At 41.9% G+C, this 16872-nt stretch overlaps 1 protein-coding gene across 4 annotated transcripts in view; it reads left to right on the top strand.

Annotated features, from left to right (window-relative positions):
• The window catches only part of LOC105478482 (aldehyde dehydrogenase 18 family member A1), a 50159-nt gene that overhangs the window by 13059 nt on the left and 20228 nt on the right, over positions 1–16872 (top strand). For 2 of the 4 annotated variants that reach the window (XM_011735863.2, XM_011735864.3), the window contains exons 3-10: positions 188–402; positions 6081–6230; positions 6320–6424; positions 9868–10026; positions 10470–10560; positions 14904–15028; positions 15810–15954; positions 16591–16664. In XM_011735863.2, the coding sequence (XP_011734165.1) occupies positions 188–402; positions 6081–6230; positions 6320–6424; positions 9868–10026; positions 10470–10560; positions 14904–15028; positions 15810–15954; positions 16591–16664 (1064 nt within the window). The remainder of the gene's footprint in view (positions 1–187; positions 403–6080; positions 6231–6319; positions 6425–9867; positions 10027–10469; positions 10561–14903; positions 15029–15809; positions 15955–16590; positions 16665–16872) is intronic. The other 2 variants (XM_011735865.2, XM_024791692.2) reach the window with 1 other exon arrangement.

Here is a 16872-nt window from a genome sequence, read left to right on the forward strand (position 1 = left end):
AAACTCCATACAATAGTAAAATAAGAATATGCTAGATAGAGCTTTTGATATACTGTACTAGTTTTACACAGTTAATAATGATAATGCTGTTTTTTGGTATCTAAACTGGTTAATACTGAGCATGTATGTTTTTATTGAAAAACTATATTATTTCTTTTTTTCTTGCATTTGACTTTGATGGCTACAGATTGTATCCAGCCTTCAGTCATCAGACATGTTCGTTCTTGGAGCAACATCCCCTTTATCACTGTACCCCTCAGTCGTACACATGGCAAGTCCTTTGCCCACCGCGGTGAACTGAAGCATGCCAAGAGAATCGTGGTGAAGCTCGGCAGTGCTGTGGTGACCCGAGGGGATGAATGTGGCCTGGCCCTGGGGCGCTTGGCATCTATTGTTGAGCAGGTGATTGCCAAGATAGAAATTATGCTGTACTGAAATTTGGGTTTTAAGTTACTACTTCAAATTGGGTTTAAGTTGCTCATCAACTTATAAAAATAATTGTGATTTCAGTGCAATAGATTTAACCCAATGTGAAAACTGTTTCCCAACGTAGATGCCAGTGAGAGATGGCATCTTAGGGCAAGAAAAGGGGATGTTAAGGAGTAGGGGTGATTTCATGCAGTTCATGCCTCAGACTTCTTCGTGATAAAGAGCTGTTTCTGTTGGAGATTCTTAGTTCTGGCTATGCAGTAGAATCATCTCGGGCCTGGAGATGCCTGGGTTTCACATCTAGCCGTTTAATAAGTATCTCTGGGATGGGGCTGCTGTGTTTGTCTGTCTTGAGAGGATCTCACTCTGTCACCCAGGCTGGACTGTTGTGGCATGATCATGGCTCACTGCAGCCTCGACCTATCGAGCTCAAGTGATACTCCCACCTCAGCTTCCTGAGTAGCTGCAGCTACAGGCACAAACCATTATGCCCAGCTAATTTGTGTAGTTTTTGTAGAGACGGGGGTCTCGCTATGTTGCCCAGGTTGGTTTCCAACTGCTGGGCTCAAGTGATTCTCCTGCCTTGGCCTCCCAAAGTGCTGGGCCTGCAAACTTTTTCTGCAAGAGACCAGATAGTAAATATTTTAGTTTTGTAGGTTATATGTTCTGTGTCTCCAGTACACAGCTCTGCAGAAGCAACCACAGACAATACATAAATGAATGAGCATGGCCGTGAGCTGATAAAATTTCATTTACAAAAACAGGGAGCATGCCAGATTTGGCCAAAAGTAAAAATCCAGACATCCCAGCATCCCACAGATAAAGCAAGAGCTCTTCTATGGCATCTGAAATTTTACACTACCCTCGTAATTAAATTTTCAGTTTTTAAAAAACAACTTTCCTGAGGCGTTAATATTGGGAAACTGCTAACCTGAAACTTGATACAATTTCTTTCTTAGATTTTCTATTCTAAATAATTATCAAGCCTGAGCAACAAAGTGAGACCCTGTCTCTACAAAAATGAAATCGCTGGGCGTGGTGACTTGCACCTGTAATCTCAGCACTTTGGAAGGCTGGGGCGGGAGGATTGCTTGAGCCCAGGAGTTCAAGACCAGCCTAAGCCACATAGTGAGACCCCATCTCTACAAAAAATTTTTAAAAAATTAGCCAGGCATGGTGGCACATTCCTGTGGCCCTGGCTACTCAGGAGGCTGAGGTAGGAGGATTGCTTGAGCCTGGGAGGTTGAAGCTGCAATGAGCTATAATCACGCAACTGACTGCACTCCAGCCTTGGTGACAGAGCAAGACCCTGTCTAAAAAAGTTCTGACTTCTTGGTAGGCTGAGGCAGGGGGATTGCTTGAGCCCAGGAGCTCAAGGTTGCAGTGAACTATGATAAAGTCACTGCACTACAGCCTGGGCAACAGAGAAAAATCCTGACCTCCAGTCCCCACCCCCCCACACACACAAAAAGAAAACAGCAATAATCAAACCCACCTTCTAGATTGAGTTCATCAGATAAATTTTAAAAATATTTATCAAGAGACTACACTATGAGGGGCACTAGCTTCTCTACCCTCTCTACTTTAGAGATATAACAGTCTCTACCCTTTGGGAGCCAGAACTGGGACTCCCCAGACATTAAGGTGACTGTTCAGGGCAGTAAATATCCAAATAAGTGGGCCCAAATGACAGTGAGCGATGGGTCCAGAGATGGGAAACTCAGATGAGAGTGTGGTTGTTCCTGGGGCTTCCTAGGAGAGCTGGAACTCAGCCTGGGCCTTGACAACTGATGGGATTTGTACAAACAGAGGGGAAAAGTTCCATGCTAATAAGTATCAGTGTGACATGCTTCTGCAGTTGTGCAGTCCAGTGGTTCTGGGGAATGGACAGGGTCTCAAGCGGATTCCAGATCGAGGATAGACAGGAATGAGTGTGGCATGCTGTGGGCCAGGGAGGAGATAAGCTGGAAAGTAGAGGTGGTCATCTCATTAGAAAGAATGAAAAAAAAAAATGGATCATTGCATTAGGCAGGGCTCTGAAGCCAACTGTGTGAGTTGGAGTGCAGTCTCAAAAGCAGACTGAAGATTTTGAACGGAGGAGAAACTTGATGAAAAGAGTAGGAAAAACCTGGTAAAGGTTTGCGTAGGTTACCAGCTTTGTAGGGCTGCATTTGGACCTAATGGAAGAGCTGTCTCCATCAGGGCCTGCCTAATAGTCATCTTATCATGTCAGATGGACTCAGGAACCAACTTAAAGTGGTTTCCACTGGCCATAAATGGGATGATTTGAACATCAAGAAAGGGAATCACAGCTGGGCACAGTGGCTCATACCTGTAATCCCAACACTTTGGTAGGCCAAGGTGGGGGGATCACCTGACGTCAGGAGTTCAAGACTAGCCTGGCCAACATGGTGAAATCTTGTCTCTACTAATAATGCAAAAATTAGCCAGGCATGGTGGCACCTGCCTGTAATCCCAGCTACTTGGGAGGCTGAGGCAGGAGAATCTCTTGAACCTTGGAGGTGGAGGTTGCAGTGAGACGAGATAGCACTACTGCATTCCAGCCTGGGCGAGAGTGAGACTGATTCTCAAAAAAAAAAAGGGAATCACTGCACAATGCAACAAAATATGTTTAAATCCATGAGTTCATAATTACACTTAAAAAAAAAAAAAACTTCATGGACGGGCGTGGTGGCTCATGCCTATAATCCCAGCACTTTGGGAGGCCGAGGCAGGCAGATCATGAAGTCAGGAGATCCAGACCATCCTGGCTAACAGTGAAACCCCGTCTCTACTAAAAATACAAAAAATTAGCTGGGTGTGGTGGTGGGCGCCTGTAGTCCCAGCTACTTGGGAGGCTGAGGCAGGAGAATGGTGTGAACCTGGGAGGCGGAGCTTGCAGTGAGCTGAGATTGCACCACTGCACTCCAACGTAGGAGACAGTGAGACTCCGTCTCAAAAAAAAAAAAAAAAATTTCATTGGCCATTTTTGGAGGGTGCTAGAGAAGCTACTCATTATATTGAAAATGGATTAGTAAAGGGGAGGAGACACACATTTGTCCTGCTTTTCATCGGCAAACTGTACCTTCAGGGTAATCAAATAGTTAGTAAAGGAGAGTTTCCCTTTTGGAATTTTTCCAGATTATAAATGAAGGAATCATTGAGTTAGAGTATCAGCATTTTGCAGCTCCTAATGGAATAATGGATCTTGGCAATGATCATCAACAGATGCTAACATCACAAAAAGAAAGATAACCAGGCATTATGTATCTCCTTGATGGATGTGCACACCACAACTTATAAAGACTTGTTGGGGGAAAAAAAAAAGCCTTCATACCAAACATCAGTTTATAGGATATACAAAGTGCAGGATTAACATCATAAGGACACAATTGGGAAAATGTAGGCTGGGAAATCCTAAAGAATAAACAACTCAGTTTAACAAAAATTACAAGGGGGAAAACTGATGGAGAGGGGAACCCATGAATTAAAGGAACTTGAGAGACACTTCAATTAATTTGTAATGCAGGGTTTAATTTGCATCTCAATTTGAGCAAGGAAAAAAAATTGGAAAAATATGAACACTGGCTATTTGATATAAAGGAAATCATTGAAATATTCCAGATGATAATGGTATAGAGCGGTTATTGGAGACTAGGAAATTGGCCATGAGAGATAGTTGGTGAAACTGTGTGGTATGTACATGGGGATTTATAATACTATTCTCACCACTTCAGTTAAATATGAAATTTTCTTTTTTTTTTTTTGATTTTTATTTATTTATTTTAGAGAGAGGGTCTTGCTCTGTCGCCTAGGCTGGAATGCAGTGGTGTAATCATAGCTCACTGCAGCCCTGAACTCCTGGGCTCAGTTGGGATCCTTCTTTAGCCTCCTGAGTAGCTGGGACTATGGGCACATGCTGCTTGGCTGGTTTTTTTTTTTTTAATTTTTCATAGATATGGGGTCTTGCTATTTTGCCCAGGCTTCGAATTCCTGGCCTCAAGCAATCCTCCCACCTCAGGCAGCTGAAACTTTCTGTGATAAAATATTGTTGTCGGGGCCAGGCACAGTAGCTCACACCTGTAATCCCAGCACTTTGGGAAGCTACTCAGGGGGCTGAGGTGGGGAGATTGCTTGAGTCCTGGAGGTCAGGGTTGCAGTGTGCCGTGATTGTGCCACTGTCCTCCAGCGTGGGTGACAAAGCAAGACCCTGTTTCAAAAAAAAAAGTTATTATTGTTTTAAATCATGGTTTATCATAGCTGTTTGTGAGTTCCTGGACCAGTTAAAAGGGTTCAGATATCAGAAGGAAAGGACAGTTTAGGAATATTGACTTTATTGCATCTTGAGTCTTTAATTTTTTCATATAAGTCTGCTTAAGGTAGGAAACAAAATGACCACATTTGGTTCTGGGCAGGCAGAGCAGAACAAGGTCACCATTTGCCCCTGGTGTAGGCAGAGGCAACCCATAGGATCAGATGTGCCACCAGAACAGCCTCATTTACCCGGGTTAAGCCTTAGAACCTGAGAAGCCATCTGCTGAGTCTACATTGCATTTCCTACCTGCGGACTTTTATTCTGGGCTTCATTTCTTGGAGCAACGAGGCCTTCTGTATTACACACTCCCTGCAAATATTAGGTTGGCACAAAAGTAATTGTGGTCTTTGCTATTACTGTCAATGGTAATTGACATGCAATTACTTTTGCACCAACCTAATACAATCATGTCCTATAGATGTCAAACTTGGCTAGACACCAGAATTTCCTTATTAAAAATGTCTGTCTGAGGCCAGGTGGCTTATGTCTGTAATCCACAGCTTTGGGAGGCTGTGGCAGGAGGATGGATTGAGACCAGAAGTTTGAGGCCAGTCTGGGCAACATAGTGAGATTCCATTTCTACAAAAATGCATTAAAAAAGAAAAATTAGCTGGGCATGGTGGCATGAACCTGTAGTTCCAGCTACTTGTGAGGCTGAGGCAGGAGGATCACTTAAGCCTAGGCAGCCAAGGCTGCAGTGAGCCACACTCCTGCCACTGCACTCCAGCCTGGGTGACAGAGCAAGACTCTGTCTTAAAAAATTTTTTTTCATAGGGTTCTTTTTGTTGTTGTTGTTGTTTTTGAGACAGCATCTCTCTCATTCTATTGCCCAGGTTGGAGTGTGGTGGTGCGATCATGGCTCACTGCAGCCTCATCCTCCCTGAGCTCAGGTGATCCTTCTACCTTGGCCTCCCGAGGTAGCGGGCATGCACCACCATGCCTGGCTAAATTTTGTATTTTTTGTAGAGACTGGGTGTTGCCATGTTGCCTGGGTGGTCTTGAACCTCCTGGGCTCAGGAACCTTCTGCCTGCCTTGGCCTCCCAAAGTACTGGGATTACAGGCATGAGCCACCATGCCCAGCCAATTGTTTTAATTAAAAAATAAATTAAAATGTCTGATTTTTATCTGCTACCTGCTAAACAGAAATTTGAGACAGGATGTAGGAATCTGTGTTTTTACCAGACAGTCTGGTTGATTCTTCCAGAGCCAGCCCCATGCTGGTTCATAAACCAGCATTCGGGATCTACTCAATAGTCCACCCTACCTCCATCCCTTGTGAAAAGATGAACGAGACAGTACAGTGACTTGTGATCCCCTTTCCTTTCTCAATGCCAGGTATCAGTACTGCAGAATCAGGGCAGAGAGATGATGCTGGTGACCAGCGGAGCTGTAGCCTTTGGCAAACAACGCTTGCGCCATGAGATCCTTCTGTCTCAGAGCGTGCGGCAGGCCCTACACTCGGGGCAGAACCAGCTGAAAGAGATGGTGAGTGCTGCTTCCCCACACGTTAAAATGGACCTTCAGGTCTTCTTCCCTCATTTCCTACCACACCTTGTCTCATTGGTATATTACAGGCAATTCCAGTCTTAGAGGCACGAGCCTGTGCAGCTGCCGGACAGAGTGGGCTGATGGCCTTATATGAGGCTATGTTTACCCAGTACAGCATCTGTGCTGCCCAGGTGAGAGGCTGGGCTTTGAAAGGGGTGTGGGACCTGTGAGGGTGGTTCTTGTGGAACAAAGGGGTCTGGAACTAGTCTACTAGAATATGGTGTCAGCTTCATCACTTGCTACTTGAGAGATCTGAAGAAAGTTTTTTATCTAACCTTTTTGTGCCTCAGTTTCCTCATCTGAAAATGGGGATAATATCAGTGCCTATTTCAGATAATTTTTGGAAGGACTCAGTGGGAAAATATATGAAAAGCATTTGGTATAGTGTTTGCTACATAATACATTCTCAGTATTAGCTCATGTTACCCTAATAACACTTAGGATTACAAGTGCTAACACTTCTGAAGACAGAGAAGTTAAACGGCTTTATTTCACTGCTTCTTTGATTTCAGGTGGCTTGCTTCTCTTTGCATGTGGTTGGTTGCCTTTTATAGCAGATACTTATTAAGCTTTAAAGGGAAAGAGGAATGCTGGTGGGTGGCTGGTTTTTCACTCATTCAGCAAATATTTATTGAGCACCTATGGTGTATCTAGCAGTCTTGGGCATTGGGGATACTGTGGTGAACAAATCAGACATGATTCCAGTTATCATGGGACTTATGAATTTTTGGTGGCTACCCCTAAATGTTCTAGAACCTTCTTTCTGCATTGTTTCATTTTTACCTAAATCTCCTGAATTTTTTTGAATTATATTCTTAATCAACTGTACAGCTACACACTAGAGACATCTAAATAGCAGTCACTTCAGGAAACAACTGAAAAAAAAATCTAACTCCCAAATTATTTTATTTTGAAACCCCTTTACCTGTAAAGATGTAAATAGCCGTTATTTTATATTATGGATATTATTTTACATGTGCACTACATGCACGGATGTTATTTTACACCGGTGATATTGTTATGTATACATATATTGTTTCAGGTTTTGCTTCTTCATTTCCTGTTACTTTTTTTTGTTTCTCCATCATTTGCCTGTTTGTACCCACAGTGATGTTCTGGTATTACACCAGAGTGTCCTCATGTCAGTGAGTTAAAACAGAAAGGCATGGGCTTGTCCCATTGCCTATGACTGGGGACCCTACTTTCTGTAATCTTAGCTTTTTTCTCTTAGTATAAATGCAATATAAATCTCTATTTCTATCACTCTTCTTAATTATCTGCTTTCTCGTCTCCACAGTCCAGTGACAGTTTTGGTCTTTAATTTTTTTAAAGTGCCTGGAGCTGGGTGAGGAAGCTCAAGTCCAAGAGCTATGGTTTTGCTGTGGTTTGGTTTTTCCCAGGGATGATACTTTTTGAGAGTTTGTTTTTGTTTTGTTTTGTTTTGAATGACAGTAGCATGAAGAGTCCCTGCAGTATCAGCCATTGTTTCCATTTACACTGAGTGGAAGAAGAGCTCTGCCCCTCCGGTTCCCAACAAGCTTCAATCCCTGGGCTGTTTCCTCTCACACCTGTGTCTTCCCCCAAGGCCATCATATCTACAGAAAATATTTGCCCTTTATACCTTATCCTATGGTTCCTTATTTTCTTCAGTAATATTATAGAGAAGACCATTATCAGTGGCTTTTGAAAACTTCCAGTAGGTAGTTTGCCAGGTTAAAGACTTAAACACTTAAAACAGCTTGTTTTTTCTTCGTAGAAGGGAAACTGATTTTCCCTCAACAGATTGCCCTTGTCTAAACACGAACATTTCCCTCTTGGGGCTCTTTATCTCCTACCTTAGTGCTGAGATCCCCAGGCCATGTTTGTGAAGCTATTTTAGTGACAGGTATTTTTCCTGGACCTTTAGACCTCCTGCTTGTCTCTCCTACCCACGGGTTTATATTAATTGTTCGATCTTTCACCATCATGACTAGAATCTGTATGTTCAGCTTTGACCTAGTCCTGTGTCCAGCAGAACTAAGCTTTTCTGAAAAGGAGTTCATGATCTTCCCTTTCAAAAATATGCCCCATTTTGTTTTTCCCCAAACCATCAACATTCTTATTCTCCATTCCAGCAACTAGACCCTGGCATTTCAGAGGTACTTAACAAATTTTTTATCAAGTGAGCGAGTGAATTATTTTTCTATGTATGTTTCCTGTGTTTTATTATCATTAAGGCTGCTGTTTTATTGCTATATTCTTCTTAGTTACCATAGCCAGACCCTTAACCATCCTCACTTTGACTGTTTCAGTGCCTGCTTTCTTTACTATTTGCTTCCAACTTTTCCTACCTTAGCCTGCCCTACATAGCAAGAACCCTCTTCCGTAAACATTAGAGAGATTACATTATTTACTGTTGAGCCTCAAGGTTTGTTGCCATTTAGTTTCTTGCTATCTCCATTTACCCATTTATCTTTTTCTCCTAAACATTGCATAAAATTCTAGTTCAAGCTAGAAAGCAGAGCTCTTTACCAGCCCACACGCCCATCTCCATTGTACCTTTGAGCACCTTATGCTCATCTCCTCCCTTGAACCAAGTTGTGTTCTGCCCCTCTTTCAGCTTGTGACTAAAGACTAACCTCCATAAATTTCTCAGACTAACCCCACATGCTCACACACAGTCTTAGTTAACTCCAGTAATAGTCTGCTTCAAAGCAAGAGCAGGGATAACACAACCCTGTTCCATTTTGTCTAACACACTTTTCTAAGCAGGGAAAATAATTTATTCACTCACTCGCCAAATATTTAAGGGCCTACTATGGCCAGGCCCTGAATCAGATCCTAGGATACAGAGATGTTTTAGAAATTGCTGGGGCACAGCGGTGTGCATCTTTAGTCCCAGTTACTCAGGAGGCTGAGGTGGGAGGATCACTTGAGACGAGGAGAACACAGCAAGACCCTCTCTATAAAAAAAGAAAAGAAAGAAAAGAAAGTAATGGATAATCACTGACTCCCCCAGTATTCCTCTAAAAATAGATACATTAATTTCTTAATTTTGTAATTGGATGAGATTTTGGGATTTGTTAGCTCTCTGAGGATTAAAGTACTTTTGCAAGAAGTCTTGAACATTCTTACATAAATCTTTCAGATTATTGTAATTTTTTTTATCTCTACAAAAATTGGGGCCAGGTGCAGTGGGTCACATCTGTAATCCCATCAGTTGAGGCCAGGAGTTTGAGACCAGCCTGGCCAGCATGGCAAAACCCTGTCTCTACTAAAAATACAGAAATTAACTGCGCATGCCTATAATCCTAGCTACTTGGAAAGCTGAGGCATGAGAATTGCTTGAACCCAGGAGGTAGAGGTTGCAGTAAGCAGAGATTATGCCACTGCACTGCAGCCTGAGCAACAGAGTAAGACCCTGTCTTGAAGAAAACAAAGAATTGGATAGCACCCAGATATGCGTATTTCATTCTAATCTGTATGGGGCCCCAGAAACCTAAAGTTTAACTCCCCTACTCTTAGCATCTTTTGTATACTGGGAAGTTTAGCATTTTTCTCCCTCCTGCATTTTCCATCTATTTAATCCTTTTAGATTTTGGTGACCAATTTGGATTTCCATGATGAGCAGAAGCGCCGGAACCTCAATGGAACACTTCATGAACTCCTTAGAATGAACATTGTCCCCATTGTCAACACAAATGATGCTGTTGTCCCCCCAGCTGAGCCCAACAGTGACCTGCAGGGGGTAAATGTGGGTAAAGTATTTCTAAAGGTTCAGCATGCTGGAGACACTAACACCATGCTATGCTGCATGCACTAACACCGGAAGTTTGGCATAAACAAGATGGAATAGTTGTGAGAGAAACTGTTGTCATGGAGCAGTGACTGCATAAGCTCTTCTGAACTTGTGGTTGCATTCAACAGGGTGAGGTGCTATAGTCACTTAAGATGGTGCAATGAGCATGGCTTGTATGTTTCAGTGGCTAGAAGACTGCATGTTTGGGAAAGGGATTGCCAGTAGACACTGTGTTTTGCAGACAGAAGGGGCCTGCAAGAGCTGTCATCTATATATTTGGGTTCATTGGTTTTGCCTGAGCCTAGCTTGGTTTTGCCTGAGCTTGGCTGGGTGCTTCCATGAATTTCTGTTTGGACTGCTTAGCTCACTCACTTATGACTTTTTAATCTGCATTCTAGGTTATTAGTGTTAAAGATAATGATAGCCTGGCTGCCCGACTGGCTGTGGAAATGAAAACTGACCTCTTGATTGTTCTTTCAGATGTAGAAGGTACAAAGTAATGCTTTTTTCTTTTATCTGCCCTTTGTTTTAAATGCTACATGTATGAGCACGTGAGTTTCCCTCTTTCTTTGCGTCCCTCTGATCTATTTTTTGCTATAGATCATTAGCCATGTGTTCAGACAAAGGGCTTTTATGATTCAAAACAGGGTGGGCGAGTCTAAGAGATGTAGTTTGAATACTGAAATGTTACTTCCAGGTGCTTTCAGTTGTTTTTCTTAAATAACAGCTTTATAGAGATATAATTCACATACCATACAATTCACTTATTTGAAGTTTATAATTCTGTCCTGGCGTGGTGGCTCACACCTATAATCCCAACACTTTGGGAGGCCAGAGCCGGAGGATCACTTGAGCCCAGGAGTGCGAGATCAGCCTGGGCAATATAGTGAGTCCCTGTTTCTACAAAAAATAGAAAAGTTAGCTGGACATGGTGGTATGCACCTATGGTTCCAGCTACTCGGGGCTGAAGCAGAAAGATCACTTGGACCTGGGGGTTCCAGGCTGCAGTGAGCAGTTATCGCGCCACCGTACTCCAGCCTGGGTGACAGAGCGAGACCCTATCTCAAAAATAAATAAATAAAGTGTACAATTCAGTGATGTTTAGTGTATTTACATAATTGTGCAACCAAAACCACAGTCATTTGTAGAACACTTTCCCTTTCATCACCCCAATAAGAAACTCCATAACCGTTAGCAGTCACTCCCCACTTCTACCCAAACTCCCTATCCCTAGGCAATCTCCAGTATACTTTCTGTTTCTGTGGATTAACCTGTTCTGGACATTTTATTTAAATGGCTTCATATTTTATGGTGGCCCTTTGTGACTGGCTTTTTTCACTTAGCACGTTTTCACGGTTCATCTATTTTAAGCATGTATCAATACTTCATTTTTTTTATTGCTGAATAATATGCCACTCTGAGACCATGTTTTATTTATCAGTTCATCAATTGATGGACATTAGCTGTGAACATTCATGACACGTTTTTGTGCGAACATGTTTTATTTCACCTAAGAGTAGAACTGCAGGGTCACATGGTAACTCTGTTTAAAAGACTTTTGAGGAACTACTAGACTGTTTTCCAAAGCAGCTGTACCATTTCATATTCTCACCAGCATTGTATGAAGGTTCTAATGTGTTTACATCATTGCTGTTACTCAGTTGTTTTGTTTTTTTTTTTGTTTGTTTGTTTTTGTTTTTGTATTTTAGTAGAGACGGGGTTTCATCATGTTAGCCAGGATGGTCTCGATCTCCTGACCTCGTGATCCGCCCGTCTCGGCCTCCCAAAGTGCTGGGATTACAGGCATGAGCCACTGCCCCCGGCCATACTCAGTTGTTTTTATCTGCCTTTTTTATTATAGCTATCCTAATGGGTGTGAAGTAGTATCTCATTGTGGTTTTGATTACTTTCAGTTTTTAATGTAAGCCATAGGACAGATTATAGGTTTTTTTGTTTGTTTGTTTTGTTTTGCTTTATTTTGTTTTGTTTTGGTTTTTTTCTTTTTCTTTGTTGGGACAGATTGTTTTAAGTTGGAGCCACTGTAGAAGTCTAGGCTATCTGGCTACTGTGTTCTTATATGTTGCTCTGTTCTTCTCTGCTGTTCCCTTCTTCCTAGAGGGGCCACTCTTGGCTCTAATATATCTTTCCATTCACTCTTCTCAAGCTTCCTTAAGCTATTTCCATTTCACAGTCTGACCCATAAGAAATATAGTAACTGTGTCCAGAATCTAGGATTCCAGAAGTCCCCTGTTACATTCCCAGAAGGTTAGAACACCCCTACTTAATTCCCAGCCCACACCAAGGCAGGTTAACACGGGAAGACCTGTTCTCTGTTTTATGCTCAGGCAGTTGTATGGTAAGGGCAGGGGCTACGTAGTGGAGGCAGGGGCAGACATAGATGAATTGATCTGTCTCTGCCCATGTGGAAAGTCAAAGATAAGACACCTACATGTCAATGTCTTTACCTGTAAGAAGTCTTAGTCCTGTGTTATCCACTGTAATTTGAAGTCCCAGGATAGGAACAGCTAAGTTGGAGTAAGTGTGAGCCACCCTGGAGAAAGAAGGCATTTTGGTTAATCAGTGGGTTTTCTATTCATTTTTCCCCTCAAGACGGAGTCTTGCTCTGTCGCCCAGGCTGGAGTGCAGTGGCACGATCTCGGCTCACTGCAACCTCCGCCTCCTGGGTTCAAGTGATTCTCCTATCTCAGCCTCCCAAGTAGCTGGGATTACAGGCGTGTGCTACCATGCCTGGCTAATTTTTGTATTTTTAATAGAGACGGGGTTTCATCATGTTGGCCAGGCTGGTTTCGAACTCCTGACCTCGTGATCCGCCCACCTTGGCCTCCCAAAGCACTGGGATTACAGGCGTGAGCCATGGCGCCTGGCCAATCAGCAGGTTTTTACTGAATGTCTACTATGAGCACATAGTGTGCTAGGTGCTTGATAAATGTAATTTATTCAATCTTTATAGCAACCCTACAATGTAGGTAGTAGGTAGGTTAACCCAATTTTACAGATAAAGAAATTAAAAATTAAGTTCAAACTGGGCACGTGGCACATGCCTGTAATCCCAGCTACTTGGGAAGGCTGAGGCAGTAAGATCACTTGAGCCCAGGAAGTTGAGGCTGCAGTGAACTGTGATCATGCCACCTCACTGCAGCCTGAGTGACAGAAACAGAGACCCTGTTGGGAGAGGAGAGGGGAGAGAAGAAGAAATAATTTTTTAAAATTTAGTTTAAAATTAGATTAAGATCTATTAAATGGTATATCTAAAGTCACATAGCAAGTGCTTGACAGAGGCCAGTTTCAAATCTGAGTCTGTTCAATTAAAAAAGCTACACTCTTCCTTCTCTCTTATACTGCCTGACAAGGTAAAAAAAAAAAAAAAAAAAAGTAGGTTTTCGAGATTAATTTATAAAACCCAATTTAAACAACACTCTAGCAAATCATTTTGATGCAGCTTCAAGCACCAAAATCGGGTCACTGGTAGACTGGCATTCTTACTGTGATTATCCTAATTCGTTTTCTACTGAGTGTTGATTTTTTAGAACAGTATCTGAATTTTAACTATGCTCTTGGTGGGGTAAAGGGAAAGGAGGAGTAGGCACATTATCAGCATGCTAGGAACCCTTCACTGTCTTTGGAGAAGGTTTGGCTAGAATTGCCCACTCTTTCCTATACTAATATATGAAACTGAAACAACTTCCAAATCTAAATCTGTGATCTCACAGCACTGTATCTTCTGGGAAGATCCTAACCCTAAATCCTGGAGAGCTGTGGAGTAGTAGGTTGAGACTGACAGATTGTGAAAGGTTATTTTTTCTTTTCCTGTAATAATTTGCACTGCTTATGGTTGTCACTGCTCTGCTCTACAATGGGCATCGATTTCCTCACTTCCTTGATTCACTTACTTCCTCAGAGAGGTAGTATGTAGCAAGATTGTCTTAAAGGTTTGGAATAATGGAGGGGAGAGGTATATTATAGCACAGGAAAAGCAGTAACTTGAAACCAGAAAAATCACTGCCCAAAATGTCCTTCAGCCAGTCCCCAGCCTTCCCATCTGTGTCCACTTTAGGTCTTGATTTAACTCCAGTTTCTTAGCCCCCTGTTAACCCCCCCCCTTTTTCTTTTCCAAGCTCCTACTTACTCTTTTTCAAAGTGAAATTGTGAGGATTTTTCATCTTGGATTGTATGCTTGTGATGTTTCATGTAACTATTTTATGTCACTCCACTTAGTTATAAAAGGGACATGTGCTTTATGGTAATAAATCCAGATTGAATGTCAGGAGTCATGCAGTCTCCTGCTGACTCAGCCTAACCTCTACAGTGACTCACTCATAAAATTGGGAGTGTAAATTAGTGACTGTTTCAAAGGGTACTGTGAGAGTTAATGAGTACCTCTGTTGCATTTCATCTGCTTGGAAACGGTCACATTTAACAGTATATGGCTACTATGCCGTTTCTGCAATAGCCACCCTTCTTTTTCAGTTCTGTCCTTAAAGCACAACATCTTAAGTAGCTATGGCAGAATTAAGGATACCTTGCCAGGGATATGGGCAGGGCTAATAAATGTGCCAAGGATATGGCCATGGTCTGATGTGGGGAAACATTTATTTATCAAGCCAGGTTAGAGGAGTATATAAGGTGAGTCCTCCTGGAGCTGTTTGTCAGTGTCGAATCCTTTGTTCTCTTTTTCTGGTTAAAACAGGTGGTAGTGCAGTGGCATTCATTTGGATGAGTAAAGTACAGAGTGATTGACAGGTGCCCTGGGGAGGCCTGTCTTGGAGACACTTCCATCAAAGCGGTATTACTGACTCTTGTCTATTTTTTAGGCCTTTTTGACAGCCCCCCGGGGTCAGATGATGCAAAGCTTATTGATATATTTTATCCCGGAGATCAGCAGTCTGTGACATTTGGAACCAAGTCTAGAGTGGGAATGGGTGGCATGGAAGCCAAGGTAAGAATCTGGTACCTTAACTGCCTATAACAATTTTAAAGCCCAAACTGTATTGTATCCTTTTTACTTTTGTAACTATTTGGGGGTTAATGGTTCAGATAGTAGGCACATACACACTTAAATATGTACATACCTAAATATAGATTTATTGAGTGTTGCATTCCAACATTTAGTTATGTCTGTGTCTGTGGGTTTTTTTCATTAATATTATATGAACAGTGTGTTCATGTTGTAAACTCTGCAAGGGCAGGGCCTATATATTTTTCATAATTCATAAATCTCTCATTTATCAGTTCAAATATTTCTTGATGAAATCTTTCAAAAATTTTGTCCCATTAATTATTCTTAGAAGTCACACCCCTATGGTACAGCATCACATGTATCAACAGCACAGATGAGGACAAGATCCCCACTTAGAAAAGCCGAAAGTACTCAAGATCAGACTCTGGTCAAACCCCAGCCTGTTGGTCTCCTTAGTTGTTTCTAAGTTGAGGTACAGTAAATCAAATGTAGGAGTTATGAGTCCCATACTAGGGAGACTGAAGAGAGAACAGACTGGAAACAAAGGATAGGTTGGCTTACCTTTAAGTAACACATGCCAAGGTTGAGCTGGAAAGTGTGTAAGCTGTAATGTGTTTTTGGAGCTTCTAAGCTTTTAAAAACACATTTTGTATACTTAAGTTGTTCAATATCAACTTGTATTTTATATCTTTTTGCAAGTTTAAAATGTGGGTGAGTAGGTCTGAATCTCATGTTTGCTGAATCTAACCTGTCTCATTAGGTGAAAGCAGCCCTCTGGGCTTTGCAAGGTGGCACTTCTGTTGTTATTGCCAATGGAACCCACCCAAAGGTATCTGGGCACGTCATCACAGACATCGTGGAGGGGAAGAAAGTTGGTACCTTCTTTTCAGAAGTAAAGCCTGCAGGTAAATAGTTCTTCATAAGGTCCCAAGTTCTGTGATAGGAACTAGTGACACCTGGCTTAGTTAGAGATCACAAAATTGATATGCTAATATTTCGAAATACGGCATTATTTTGAGCACTATTTGCAAAATTGGATTTTGCTTTGCTTTTGTGAAATTCTGTCTAACCTGCCTAGCTAGGCCTATTCTCTGTACAATCACTCAGTTAAAGTATATAAGCATTGATTTTCTCAAGAAACATTTGCTAGGCCTATGTTAGATGCCAGGTAGTAATAAGCACTAGAGATGCAAAGATGCATATGATATAGTATGTGCTGTCGAGTGTTTACAAAGGACAGAATTACCTCATAATCTGCATTCAGAAATGTAAACACATTAAAAAATATCGCCGAAGTGGAATTCAGAAGAATTCTAGAAAACTTAAAATATATCGTCTACCCCAGAAATACAGGCAAGTTCTTATGTTTATGCCCAAGTGAATCTGGCACATTCTTTTGCTATTTTATTGGTCATACTGATCCCCTGTGTGAAACAAGCATCATGTGTTCCTTCTGTGGGCGTGATGAGCCTGTGCAAGTGCTGGCAAAGTGAAAGAGAACTAAGGTGACCAGGACCTGATATTTGCACATATTCTTGCAGGCCCTACTGTTGAGCAGCAGGGAGAAATGGCTCGATCTGGAGGAAGGATGTTGGCCACCTTGGAACCTGAGCAGGTAATAACCTTAGCTGATAGTATTGTTACAGTTTTCAGAGTGAGTCATGCTGTATGGTTACAGGAGTCAAACCTGCTGACTCCGTCTTTATTCCTAGTGAGCCGTAGAGTTATCTGAGTTACAAGTCTGATTCATATTTGCTCTGCCTTTTTTCTTTTTCTTAATTTTATTTTCTCTTTTATCTTTTATAGACAGAGGCCCAAGATAA

The sequence above is a fragment of the Macaca nemestrina genome, chromosome 9 (genome assembly GCF_043159975.1).
Source record: "Macaca nemestrina isolate mMacNem1 chromosome 9, mMacNem.hap1, whole genome shotgun sequence".
NCBI classification, from domain to species: Eukaryota; Metazoa; Chordata; class Mammalia; order Primates; family Cercopithecidae; genus Macaca; species Macaca nemestrina.